At 48.5% G+C, this 12,836-nt stretch overlaps 1 protein-coding gene across 2 annotated transcripts in view; it reads left to right on the forward strand.

The window, feature by feature from the left end:
- TSPAN5 (tetraspanin 5) overlaps positions 1-12,836 on the forward strand; it is a 179,768-nt gene that overhangs the window by 146,416 nt on the left and 20,516 nt on the right. For both annotated transcript variants that reach the window (XM_082634022.1, XM_082634023.1), the window contains exon 2: positions 1,097-1,147. In XM_082634022.1, coding sequence (XP_082490148.1) covers positions 1,097-1,147 — 51 coding nt within the window. The remainder of the gene's footprint in view (positions 1-1,096; positions 1,148-12,836) is intronic.

Below are 12,836 nucleotides of genomic sequence, written 5' to 3' on the forward strand. Positions count from 1 at the left end.
AGACACACCATTATTTTAGGTACAATCAAGGGAAAAAAAAGCAAACTATGAGACATCATCGATTTTAAGACACATCCCTATTTCAGAGATATTAAAATGTGGTGGGAAAATGTGTACCTTAAAGGAGGTGGGATACAGTGAGAACTAATTAAAATGGACCGTCCCCCTGGTTTCTGACTGCTCCGCTCCCCAGCCCCATACTCAGTGCAGCTGATGGAAGGCTGAGGGAGTCTGTGTGTTTTCCAACGCAATCTCAGGTGTTATTTGCGTACTCTGTGTTATGCATGAAGTTATAGCGCTGAGTTGAGACCAGGCCGAGTCACGGAAGCCCTCTCAACTGCAATACAAGTATTTTAAGTTTCCGACAAGCAGAAGAATCCAGGTGTTTTCTTTGGGTCACCCTGGACTTGATAAGGTTCACGTTCCCTTTTATGTATTTAGTTATTTAGTTGCACCGGGTCTTAGTTGTGGCAGGTGGGCTCTTTAGTTGTGGCATGCGTGTGGGATCTAGTTCCCTGACCAGGGGTCGAACCCGGGCCCCCCAGCATCGGGAGCGCAGAGTCTTATCCACTGCGCCACCAGAGAGGTCCCTCACGTTCCCTTTTGAAGGAGTGATAAAGAGCTTGCTGAGGGACACTGGGGGCTTCGGCGTGCCCTCCCTGGCCCCGCCCATTCATGGTGGCATGATGGCGAGGAGAGAATCTCCAGCCCTTCTAAATTCATGGCCCTACTTATCCATTTTCTAGTGAACATCGTGCTCAGCTTTACTCACTGTTTCCTCTCCTATCCAAAAGGCAGCGTTAAACATTATTGATGACTTTAATTTTACTCAAGATTCTACCTAATTATTATTCTTCATGATCTGTTAAGCCTTAAGCTGAACATTGACAGTAAGCAGGTGCCCTTCCTCATACTGTAGTGACTTTAATCAAGGTGGAATCATGGTATTTCTTTTCCTGTTAAAGACCGTTAGTCAGGTTTTAGAGAAAACTATTTCTCAGCAGGTAAAGTAACCAAAAAATTGATTGAAAACTTTGTACTAGTAAAACCATGGCATTTACCTTCATACTTACACCGCTTTCTCCCTTTCTTTCAGTTTTTGGGAATAGCATTTCTTGGAATTGGACTGTGGGCGTGGAATGAAAAAGTAAGTTAAACATCATTAAAATGCACACATTTTGGTTGTAAGAAGCTGCACGTTATATGCTATCTCTTTTTCCTCTTTGACAACTGCCAAGTGTATGGAAACATGGCTCTTTAATGAAAAAGTACTCTTGGAAGATAACGTCACAGTTCAAAGACCCTTTAAGAATGGAGCCTAAATTGGTCACTCTACAAGAATTTCAGTAATGCTCATAAATAATCCTAAAGCACCTGTAGCCTTTTTTCTCTTTTACTTTTTAAAAAACCCTTTGGAAGATTATTCAATCCATAAAAATGGTATTTTAGCGTGATAAAAATGGTATATTTTAGCGTGATAAAAATGGTATATTTAGCGTTTATTACGTGCTCAGCTGTTAGCATGCGGTATGTATGAAGGAAGCTGGATAGAATTCATGTTTGAACATCAGATAAACTTATCACTGTTGCTAAAAAATGTGAACACTTGTCTGCTGATTGAAAGTGTTAAGGAATATTCAAACTTTGTAATCAAATACAGCACAGAAAGGGATAAATCTGGCAGGAGAAGGCTGCATGAAGATACAATGTTCTGGGTGGTTTATTCTGTAAACAACACACTCACGACACCACTGCCCTGTGTCCGTTCCTCCACTTCACTTCCCATCCATACCTTTCAATTTTTTCTCTGCAACTTCTACTGAAGCCAAGCAGTGGAATTCAAATATAAACACAAACTCCTTTTTGCTTCCTTCTTTGGATGTGAGATCACTGGCAGCATTTTATCTGTTCTGGTATTTGGCTACACAGTAAAGCTTTGTTATCTCCCACCTGTGAGAGCGAGTGAGTGGACGGATTGGTTAAAAGTTGTAAACTAAGACATTGGCTGAAATTCCCCCAGAAGACCATTCTCTTATGACTTTGGTATTTCACCCTCTGAGCTTGACCAAGGCCCAAAGTCAGGAGTTCCTCTGAAGTATTACATGTACTAAGAAAGAAGAGAAAAACTACGAAAGTGCAGCAAACAAAAGCCCTTCAGACGTAGGATGGGATTTCCACAAGTAAAACAATGTTTACATGGACTGCATCCAATAAATTCAAAATAAATCCAGAGTTTTGAAATTGAACCACCCTCTGTTTATTTACGTAATACTTCTACAGAGTGTGAAATGTTTTCTGGAAAGTGAACCACCTTCTAGCCACCTTATGAGGAAGGGCGGGGATTATACATCAAGGGAGACAAATTACGTTCCCAAAACAGAGGTAATTTTATCTCTAGAAACTGTTCTGTTGAATACTGGCCTTCTTCTGGATTATGATCAGCTTCTGCCTCAATCCCCTTGTAAGCTTGGAGATTTGTATTGGTGGAATCTCAGAAATTCCACTTTTAGAAGCCCTCTGTTTGGTTCAGTGACAGATCATATAGCTCTTTATAACTCTCCTTTAATCAATCCATTTCTATCAGCTTTGAAATGATGCTGGAAGGCATTATATGAACTAATTGTCTATTCTAGCAATACATAGAAAATTCATTGTTTTGAAGGTTTGTTTTTTCTCTTTGTGAAATATAATTATCCTTTTGTTTCATCAGTTGCCCCAGATGTCTCTTCTCTGATAAAATCACAAAATTCTAAAACTGGCAGTGTCATACAAATATCAGAGCAAGGGAATGATGCAGTCTCTAGGGAGGGATGAAACAGCAGTTCCCTCTTTTGTCAGGGCCAGTGGTGTCAGCAAATGGAAGGTTTCTCTGGAGAGCTGAGGTTACTTGGCCAAGCTTACCCAGCTACTGTGTAGCAGGGCTCTGTGAGCTGGGACCAAGCGGAGGTAGCAGAGGGTAAAAGATGCGCAACAGCCCAATTTGGTGTGTGCTGGCTACGCGTCTGGTCCCTGAGCCTGGGGGTGAGGATGCCGCAGTGAAGGATGCAGAGTCCCTGCCCCGTGGGGCTTGCGTTCTAGTGGGGGCCTCGGCAGTAAGCGGTCAACTTGCCAGGAATACGCGCGCAGGTATGGTGAGTGCTGCTGAGAAACACCAGGTGTAGCGCCAGGGTTAGTTAGAGAGTGGTGGGGAAAGGGGTCTCTTTTAGGTAGAGTAGTTGGGAACAGCCTCCCTGAGGAGGGGGCACTGGAGCAGAGACCCGGATGAAGTAAGAGGGATCTGCATAGCACTAGGGGAACAGCATTCCAGGCAGAGGGAATAGCAAATATGGTGGCCCTGAGTCTCAGGGACTCAGCGATTCCAAGGAACAGGGAGAAGGCCGGTAGGACTGGAAGGGAGAGAGCCAGAGCAAGAAGAAGCAGAGGATGTGGAAAGAGAGGCAGGCAGAGTCCGGAGCAGGCAGCGTCCTGCAGAAGTTGGATGAGAGGCAGTCACCGGGGCATTTTGGTAAGGGAGTGTCCTAATCTGGCTTTTGTTTTAAGATCGCTCTGGTTGCCGTGAGGAAAAAAGAAGCACAGCTCTAGGCTGAACAGACCAGAGTTCAGATGCTGACCCCTCCATTTCGGTCGATGTGACTTTGGGCAACTGCACTAACTTCTCTGAGATACCCTTGCCCTGTTTATGCGAGGGCCACTAATGTCACCTCATAGGATTGCTGTGAGGATGAAATGGGATGGCTCCCAGCACAGTGCCCGGTATGAGGTAAATGCTCCCTGGAGACACGGTTCCCTCCCCTAGATGCATTACTATGGTATGTCCAGTCCTACGTGGGGAAAAGAGCAGAACGGTGGCTTTGAAAGCGGCCTCAAATTTTAGGAGCGTTCCAGGCTCTGATCCATGGACCCAAGGATTGGCTTTGTTTTGGGGTCTCTTAAGGGGGCTGTGATGTGCATTGATTGACTTGGTAACTGCAGAGGCTACTCTATTGAGGCCCTTTGGGCTAACTTCTAAGCTAGACCAGGCCTCTGATGGGATGACGTTCTGAGGTGAACCACAACCGGCCAAGGGTGGCGGCCGCATGCACCTGCAGGGCAGATCACATCAGCCCACGAATCCGTAAATCCGCCCAGTGGAGATGTGGTGACATTTACTTGAAAAGAGGCCTAGAGGGTAAATCCCCAAACTGGGTCACAGCTGGAAGGATCAGATTTCCTTAACAGATGGGGTTTTGCACTTTTTTTTTTTTTTTTTTTTTTTGCGGTACGCAGGCCTCTCACTGCTGTGGCCTCTCCCGTTGCGGAGCACGGGCTCCGGACGCGCAGGCTCAGCGGCCATGGCTCACGGGCCCAGCCGCTCTGCGGCACGTGGGATCTTCCCGGACTGGGGCGCGAACCCGTGTCCCCTGCATCGGCAGGCGGACTCTCAACCACTGCGCCACCAGGGAAGCCCGGGTTTTGCACTTTTTTGTGTGGAGTACAGAAACATTGGAGGCAAAAGTTATTACCCTTCCTACTCACTTAATACCAGGCTGAGCTTTAAACCTAGGACTAATATTACAGTTGAATATTAGACATAATAATTGAATAATTTATATGATCTAAATTCCAAATAGACTGTCAAGATGCAAAGAATGAGTGTGTCTCCAGAGGGAACTGGTTTGTGTGCAGTTTTTCAGAAATCATAGGATCTGCTGTTTTAGAAGGAACATTAACAATCACGCAGCATGAATCACCTCTACAACAGGCTTGGCAACGTCCAGCCACAATCAACTCATTCATTCAAAGAACATTTGCCGAGCACATGGCATGGGACAGGGCTTGCGCTGAACTCTGGGCAAGTAATTCCTCAGGGAATTTATGGTCTAGGAAAGGCATGCATATATACATAAAACATACGTGTAGAAATAAAACAATACATTGCAATAATGCTAATTTGGAGTATATAGAAGTTTAACAATTCCTTTGGCAAAGTGCTCAGAACTTCTCTCTCTCTCTGGGTTTCTCTTACTGTTAGAAAGACCTTCCTCTCACCCCATTAGAATCATGTCCTACTAGCCTACTGGTGTTCCTTCATTGAATGTGGGTCTACCCTGTTGGGTCCCATAGTAAGTCTTTCTCCATATGAGTCCTTGGTTCCTTCTGAGTTTCCAGGCTGAACATTTGCTTCTCTCTGGGTGGAGCCCTTTCGTGATCTCAGTCTTGCTCCTCTGACCTCCCTCTGGGGCATCCTCTGCGCCAGGGAAAGAGAGGGTGCTTTGGGGGCCGAAGAGGGTGTGGCTGGATCATGTCCCTTCTCTCCTGTCTGCTGTCCGTGCAGCTTGAGATCACACGGTTAATCACCGAGAGTCCCAAATTGGTCTCAGATCCAGCTAGGCTTCCTCCATCCATCCCACATCTGGCTGATTGTCAGAGGCAAATGCAAGATGCCAAATTGACCCAGTTATATCCTACCTGTGTGTCTACCTGCTAAGATTGCTTTGGAGCCCAAAGCTGTCATCCAGCACATTCCGCATTCCATTTAGCTTGGTTTTAGCTGTACTTTTTACTCTTTTTTTTTTTTTTTTTTTTTTTTTGCGTTACGCGGGCTTCTCACTGCTGTGGCCTCTCCCGTTGCGGAGCACAGGCTCCGGATGCGCAGGCTCAGCGGCCATGGCTCACGGGCCCAGCCGCTCCGCAGCATGTGGGATCTTCCCAGACCGGAGAACGAACCCGCGTCCCCCGCATCGGCAGGCGGACTCTCAACCACTGCGCCACCAGGGAAGCCTTAGCTGTACTTTTAATCAGCCTCCTCCCTCAATTCCTTCTTTTAACTCAGGCCTTCCTTTAGCTCTTTGTCCCAGTGCCACCTGGCAAATTCAAATTCAGTAGATCTGGGGTAGACACTGGGAGGCTCTATTTTAGCAAGCCTCTTATATTGTTCTGATTGCAGTCAAGTGTAGTTGTCACTGATAGAAGCCACTGATATGTTGAGCAGGCCAAGGGCAGAACCCAATGACATGTCACTAGAACTTTCCTTTGGGGTTGACACTCATTCACTTATGTGTGCCCTTGGGTGTCATTAGTCAAGGAATTTCTAATCCATCTACTTGTCATTACATCAGACTGTCTTTCTGCATCTTGTCTTTTTCTCTGAATAACCAGCCTAGGACTTATTTGAACCTGGCTCTTTCTTATTGAAACCATATGGGCCCTGAAGCACATCATTTTCTCACCCACGTACCCTGAAACTCTTAGCAGCAAAGCAAGGACTAAGGCATGTTTTATCATTCCTCCCTTCTAGGAACACTTTCCTCACTTGGCTTCCAAGAGATCACACACTTCTGGGTCTCCTACCTCGTAAGCACTGCCGTCTCACACTCCTTTGCAAGGTCCAGCTCGCCTCTCGGACCTCTGAATTTCGGAGAAACCCCTCTCTCTCTCTTCACTCGTGCTCTGGGAGCTCTCATCCAGGCTTGGAGCATTAGGTACCATCTGTCCCTGATGACTTCCAAATTTAGATATTTGGTCCTGGCCTCATCTGAATCCCAGACTCATCATATCCGCAAGCCTACCCAGAATCTCTGCTTAAATGCCCACCGGGCTTCTGAAGAGTAATAATCCAAAGCAATGCTCCTGATTTCTCCCCTCAAACCTGCTCTTCCCAATTGTAGGAAATGGCAGCTCTGTCCTTTCACCCCCTTGGGTGTTCGTGACACCCTTCTATCATTTCTTCTCATACTGTGTTCAGTCTGTCAGCAAACACCACCCACTCTACCTTGAAACTACATTGAGGATCTGATGTCTTTGCGCCACGTGCAGTGCTCTACCTTGGTCTAAGCTGCCACTTTTTGCCTGTGTTACTGCAGAAGCCTCTGTTGTTTCCCTGCCTCTGCCCTTGTGCCCCTACTCCCACCCCAGGCCGGAGTGATTCTTTTAAATATAAGACAGATGCTGTCATTTCTCTACTCCAAACCCTCCAATGCACTTACTGTCTCCCTCAAAGCTATGTGTGGTGCCCCCTTACTTCTGAGACCTTATTTCCCACACTGTGCCCTCCCCTGATGCACTCTAGCCCCCATTCATCATCTTGCTGTTCCTCTGACATCTCAAATGGACCCACCACCCCAGGGCCTTTGCACTGCTCTTCCCCTACCTGGTATGCCCTCCCCCAGACGTCCACATGGGTGTTTTCCTTTACTTCCTGGTCTCTGCTCAAATGTCACCTTGGTCTGTTGGCCTCCCTGGCCTGTTTGAAGCAGCCACTCTCGCCCCAATCCCAGCCCTTTTCCCCTCTTCCCTGTGTTTTTCCCCCTCTGTGTTTTCATAGGACTTATCACTTCTGTGCTAACAAGGATTTTTTTCCCCCCTAAAGAGGGACTTTTGTTTACTGCTACAGTCTAGTACTTAGAACATTAACTGGCACATAATAGACCTTACGTGAATGAATGAGCAAAAAGGGAAGATGAAAGCATTCTTTTAAACCCTGGCTCTATCACTCAGTATAGAAGTCAGTAGTCACCTCAGATCTCTAGTAAGCATATTATCAGTTCTTACAACCTAAAAGGAAGTAAAATTACATGTGGTTTCTGATGTCTGATATGATAGGGGTTCAGTGTTAGAAATAGCAAATTTCTTACATTCATTAATTCTGGATATCAGGGAAAATTTTTATTTATTTCTGGCATAAAAATGGGACTCTATATATGATTATCTTGATTCGTGGAAAAATTAGGGGTACCTTTCCTCTTCCGTTTTGCCCAATGTTTATGCCTTCCCCCACCCACCTTCGCGTGGCCTGTGGGACCTTAGTTCCCTGACCAGAGATGGAACCCGGACCCTTGGCAGGAAGAGCTTGGAGCCCTAACCACCGGACCACCAGGGAATTCCCGTGTTTACGCTTTTTACTTAATTCTTAGGTCGGGGCCAGAGGCCGAGTGACAGATCACTGACAGTCGCCAGTGAGGCTGCTGCCAGAAGAGCTGTTGAGGGCTAGGGGGAGACTCGGCTTTTCCGAGTGGGGAGAGTGCGCTTCCCTGGTCCTCAGTGTGAGCTCCTGGTTCCCGTTGGGCGTCCTGCCACTGCTTCCACAGCACCAGCCCCCTGGGCAGAGGGGGTGCCCGGCCTGGCTTGTCTGACCTGAAGACTCCTTGAGGGCAGGAGCCCGTCTCCTTCACCGCTTTATGCTCAGGTCTAGCACCGTGCCTCCTGTACTGAGGATGCCCTGATGCTTGTGACTAAGTGAGTGAGAATATGCCGGAGCGCTGTGTACATGTGGACACCCCCCACGGGCTCTCCCTGTCTGTCCCTCCATCGTCCTCGCCTGGCCGGCCTCTGTCCGCAGCGGCTGGAAGGAGAGGGTTGGTGCGCAGTCCTGCCCCAGCAGGCAGAATGGCGATTAGAAGAGCTCTAGCTTCTATCGCTTTTCTCCCTGGCTGTCCTGGGGACGAGGATAAGGCTTCGTCCCGGAGGCTTTTCACCCTGACCACTGCCTGTAATTGTCAGTCTCACTTCAGAGCCCTCCAGTTGCTTGCTGTCATGATCGTACAGTAGACTTGCCTTGGAAATACTTTCCCTGTTTTCCCAGGAAGGAGAAGTTAGACAAGGAGATGCCGTGATTCAGGCAGTTCTTAGCAGTAGTGGTCAAGGTAGCCAGAGGGAAGGTGGTAGGTGGAAGTGGCTACCAGGGCCTCGCCTGAGATACTACTTCCAGGAGACATTTCTGAGATGCTAAATATACTTTTGAAGATTTCAGTTTATTACCTGAAATGTAGGAAGTTTGCATCTCTTTCTCAATTGTCCATGTAATCCCCTCAAGTTCTCTGTTGCAGCTAAAAATCTGAAAACCAGGGGCTTCCCTGATGTTGCAGTGGTTGAGAATCCACCTGCCGATGCAGGGGACACGGGTTCGTGCCCCGGTCCAGGAGGATCCCACATGCCGCGGAGCGGCTGGGCCCGTGAGCCATGGCCGCTGAGCCTGCGCGTCCGGAGCCTGTGCTCCGCAACGGGAGAGGCCACAACAGTGAGAGGCCTGCATACCGCAAAAAAAAAAAAAAAAAAATCTGAAAACCACCGCTATCGTTCAGTACCTGGAAAGTCAGCCTATGATCTGAGGTGCTGTAACCAGTATGGTCAGCAGACACATGAAATATGTTGGAAAAAAACTTAATTTTTCACTTTTCGTATGTCCCGGTAAACTTTGCAGAGGGATTTCTCAGGAATGAAAATTCAGGTGGGTCAAAAATTGAGTGTCTTTGTTGTTTACCCTCAGATACCAGAGTCCTGCGCTCATTTTAGGCCCAAGTCCAGGCCCAGTTATTAGACAGGGCTGGATAATAAATCGAAACCCCAAACCTAACATTGCATTAAAATGTCCTCCCTTGCCCGGCACCGTTAGCCTCGCGCCCCTGAAGAGGGGAGGGGCTGAGGCCTTCACCCGCCCCTTGCTTCCTCCTGTCACCCCCGGTCCCCCTGAGGCTCCTCTACCCACTTCCTGTCAGGGCACAAGTAGGGATGGGACTTTACCCTCAGGGCCTGACAGCTGGTAAAGGGGATGCTGCCTTGGTCTTTTGGAAGCTTCCCCGTGAGTCCCTCTGCCTGGCGGTTCCCTTCAGCTTGGTGGACATCCTGTTCCCCGTGGCCGCCTTGCACCCCTGCCCAGACGTGCCGTCCACCTGCTCCTCTCAAATCTGCCTTCTCAGGTCTCTTCTCACCCCAAGCTGCCTGTCCTGTGCTGCCCTCATCTCTTCTCCTGGGCACGCTCGTCCGGGGGTCAGGCCAGTCCCCCCCGGGACAGCCCTTGTCTGCCCTGGAGCCCTCGTCACCCCCAGATTTCCGGGGTAGGGGTCAGACCTCAAGCCACAGCCTCCTTCCTGGGCAGACTCAGGCCCTCATCGTGGTGTCTCAGAGCTTCCTCAGGGGTCCCCTTGAAACTTCCTTACTAGGTTTTGGATCAAAAGAAACCTGCTCCCCTACCCAGGAAGGAGGGTCACACAGCACAGCACCTGCTTTCTCTGGAGAAATCTCAATTCCCTCACCTGCTTTTTATCCACTTGGTTTCACTGAGATGTGCAAGAGAAGGAAGTCTTTGCCTGTGTGTGTGTGTGGGGGGGGGGTCGTTTCCTACTCCCTTTGGTTTTCAGATTGTTATCAGTAAAGTCTGAGGTTTGACTATCATTCTAACACCACGTTTCATATTTTTCTTAACATTTTAGAAACAAGTATATGATGTTACATTGGAAACAAGAACCGGCTTGCCCGCTGCTCTCTCTCTTCAGACAGTAGAGCATCGTGGTTAAAACACTGCTCTGGGGTCGGGTGGCAGGGCTCAAAGCCCCTGATCTGCCACTTTCTCACCTGGGTCACCTGGCAAGTTACTCCGTCTCTGGGTCTGTGTCCTGCTGTGGATAGTAGCCATACCTGGAAGGTTTACTGTGAGGGGGAAATAATCCGGGTAGCCCTGTGCCTGGCAGCGTCCGTGCTCAGTAGGGGAGCTCTTACGTGGCTTTTGTCCCAGCGTTCAGCATCTCTCGCCTGCATCACCATGGAACCTAGCGGCTCCTTAGCCGCTAGCAGCTGTGGCAGGTGTAAGTTTCCTCAGCACCTACCTGCTGCCCAAGGAGTAAGCTTTCTAAATGCACAAATGACCCTCCTCTGCTCAGAAGGCCTTCAGATTCAAACCCTGCCCCGCTCCACCAACCTCTGTCTCCTCTCACCACTTGTCATGCTCACAGGTAGACCTCTCGGCGGGCCTGGTCCTGCCACTTTGTCTCTGTACTTGCTGACATGACCTCCTGTCTACACCCCCATAACACACACTGCTAATACCTCTGCCCAGCGCGCTCCTGCTAACTTGTCTTCCCTCTAGACTAACTCCTGACAGTGTCACCCTACGTTTACTCTGAATACGCGTGACTAGCACAGCACCCGGCACCTCTCAGCTGACTCCTGTTTGCTCAGGAACTGAATGAGTTGTGTATCTCTGAAGCACTAGAATACAGTGATCACCTGCCACTAGGCTAGACATTGATTTTTTTTTTTTCGCTTTAGTTCCAGGGCCACCGTGATCAGAGCATCTATTACATATTTCAGTTTAAACTTTTTACTCAGGAATATTCCTGGGTATGTCTCTCATCTTCTGAACGTGCAAATGAAATATCTGGAGAGTGGCTGGGAACATGCTGGATTTCTGAAAAGCAACACTTTTGCAAGTGGCTGTTTCCTTGTTCAGAGAGGCAGCCGCTCCCACCAAGGTGGTGATGGTAGTTTCCCGGCCTGAGAGTGGTACAAGCAAGGGGACTTGGTGCAGCTGTCCTCCCCAGTGGCTGCTTGATTGCAGGAGTTTATGGAGCCCTGAGATATGACTACCCCTCCTTTTCTTTCTCACCACAAAAGCAGGTCGTGGCCGTTTTTTGTTTGTTTGTTTGTTTTTTTGTTTAATATTTCTAGGGTTATGGAAAGTAACTTTCCATATAAGAGACTAATTTTTCCCCCTTTCTGTTTATGTCAGGGAATATTTTTTTTGAAGATGTTGGGGTAGGAGTTTTAGTAATTTATTTATTTATTTTTGCTGTGTTGGGTCTTCGTTTCTGTGTGAGGGCTTTCTCCAGTTGCAGGAAGCGGGGGCCACTCTTCATCGCGGTGCGCGGGCCTCTCACTATCGCGGCCTCTCTTGTTGCGGAGCACAGGCTCCAGACGCGCAGGCGCAGTAGTTGTGGCTCACGGGCCTAGTTGCTCCGCGGCATGTGGGATCTTCCCAGACCAGGGCTCGAACCTGTGTCCCCTGCATTAGTAGGCAGATTCTCAACCACTGCGCCACCAGGGAAGCCCCGTGGCCGTTTTTTATCTGCGAGAAGGGATTACTTGAATCTCACCGATGACCTTTTCTGACAAGAAAAAAAATGGAAAACCACACATCTTGAAAGCGTCGGGTCTTCCTTTAACCTTACATCTCTTCGCCAGGCCACGGGTTACGCTGCCCCTACGCCCCCACCTCTCCCTGACCTCAGGTCCCAGCGAGCTCCCGTTCCTCTGTGTCCTCTCTCTGGATCCTGCAGGAATTCCTTAGATACATGGGTGTTTTGGAGTTTGCAGTGTGGCTTTGCCCGGTAACATTCCTTGAGGATCTCCGATGAGTTGTTACGGGGCACGTTTCCCTGCGCCCCTGTGCCCCAGCTTGGACTCCTGTGGACGTTGTTTCAAAACCCATCGCCAGCTCTCCGGGGCCACCCTCTCTGAGTAGCTCATTTTCTTGAAAATGTCCTACCTTGTCATTCTTTCTCAGGTAGGGAAATGCTTCTCCCCCTCTTACTCTAGGAAAAGTGTTGTCAGTTTCACCCAGTAGTAGTTTAGGGCGGGTGGGTGAATCAGGGCTCAGGATCATAAATCTCCAAGGGGTCCATCTGGCCTGGCTTTGGGTGCACATTCCATTTGCCTGTCTCTCTGTTTCTCATCCAGCAGTTGGAAGGAATGCGCCTGTATATGCCAAAGCAGAAGAGTCCCAGACCTTAGGGGCTTATTAATGCTATTTTTGCATTTCTTTGCTGAGTTGAGAGAGAAGAGACTGAAGCTTGCCAGGTGGCACACAGAGGCTGCTCTGTGCTGGTGGGGAAAACCACAGACACTCCTGAGGTTTATTGGTTTGAAACCTTTCTGGAGTTTTGCTTGCGTTTTCATTTCTGCATGTGTGTTTAAACCTCTTCCAAGAAGAAATAGTGACACTCAGAATATAGTGCTTTATTGCCAAACCCTGGGGAGGGGCTGCTTAAATTCCAGAGATGGTTGAATGAACGAGCTGCTGGTGAGGAGATGGAGGGTGGAGTCATGTCCTCACTGAGACTTTCCATGTTCATCAGACCATTGAA

This window comes from Mesoplodon mirus, assembly GCF_964341445.2.
Source record: "Mesoplodon mirus genome assembly, chromosome: 2".
NCBI lineage: Eukaryota > Metazoa > Chordata > Mammalia > Artiodactyla > Ziphiidae > Mesoplodon > Mesoplodon mirus.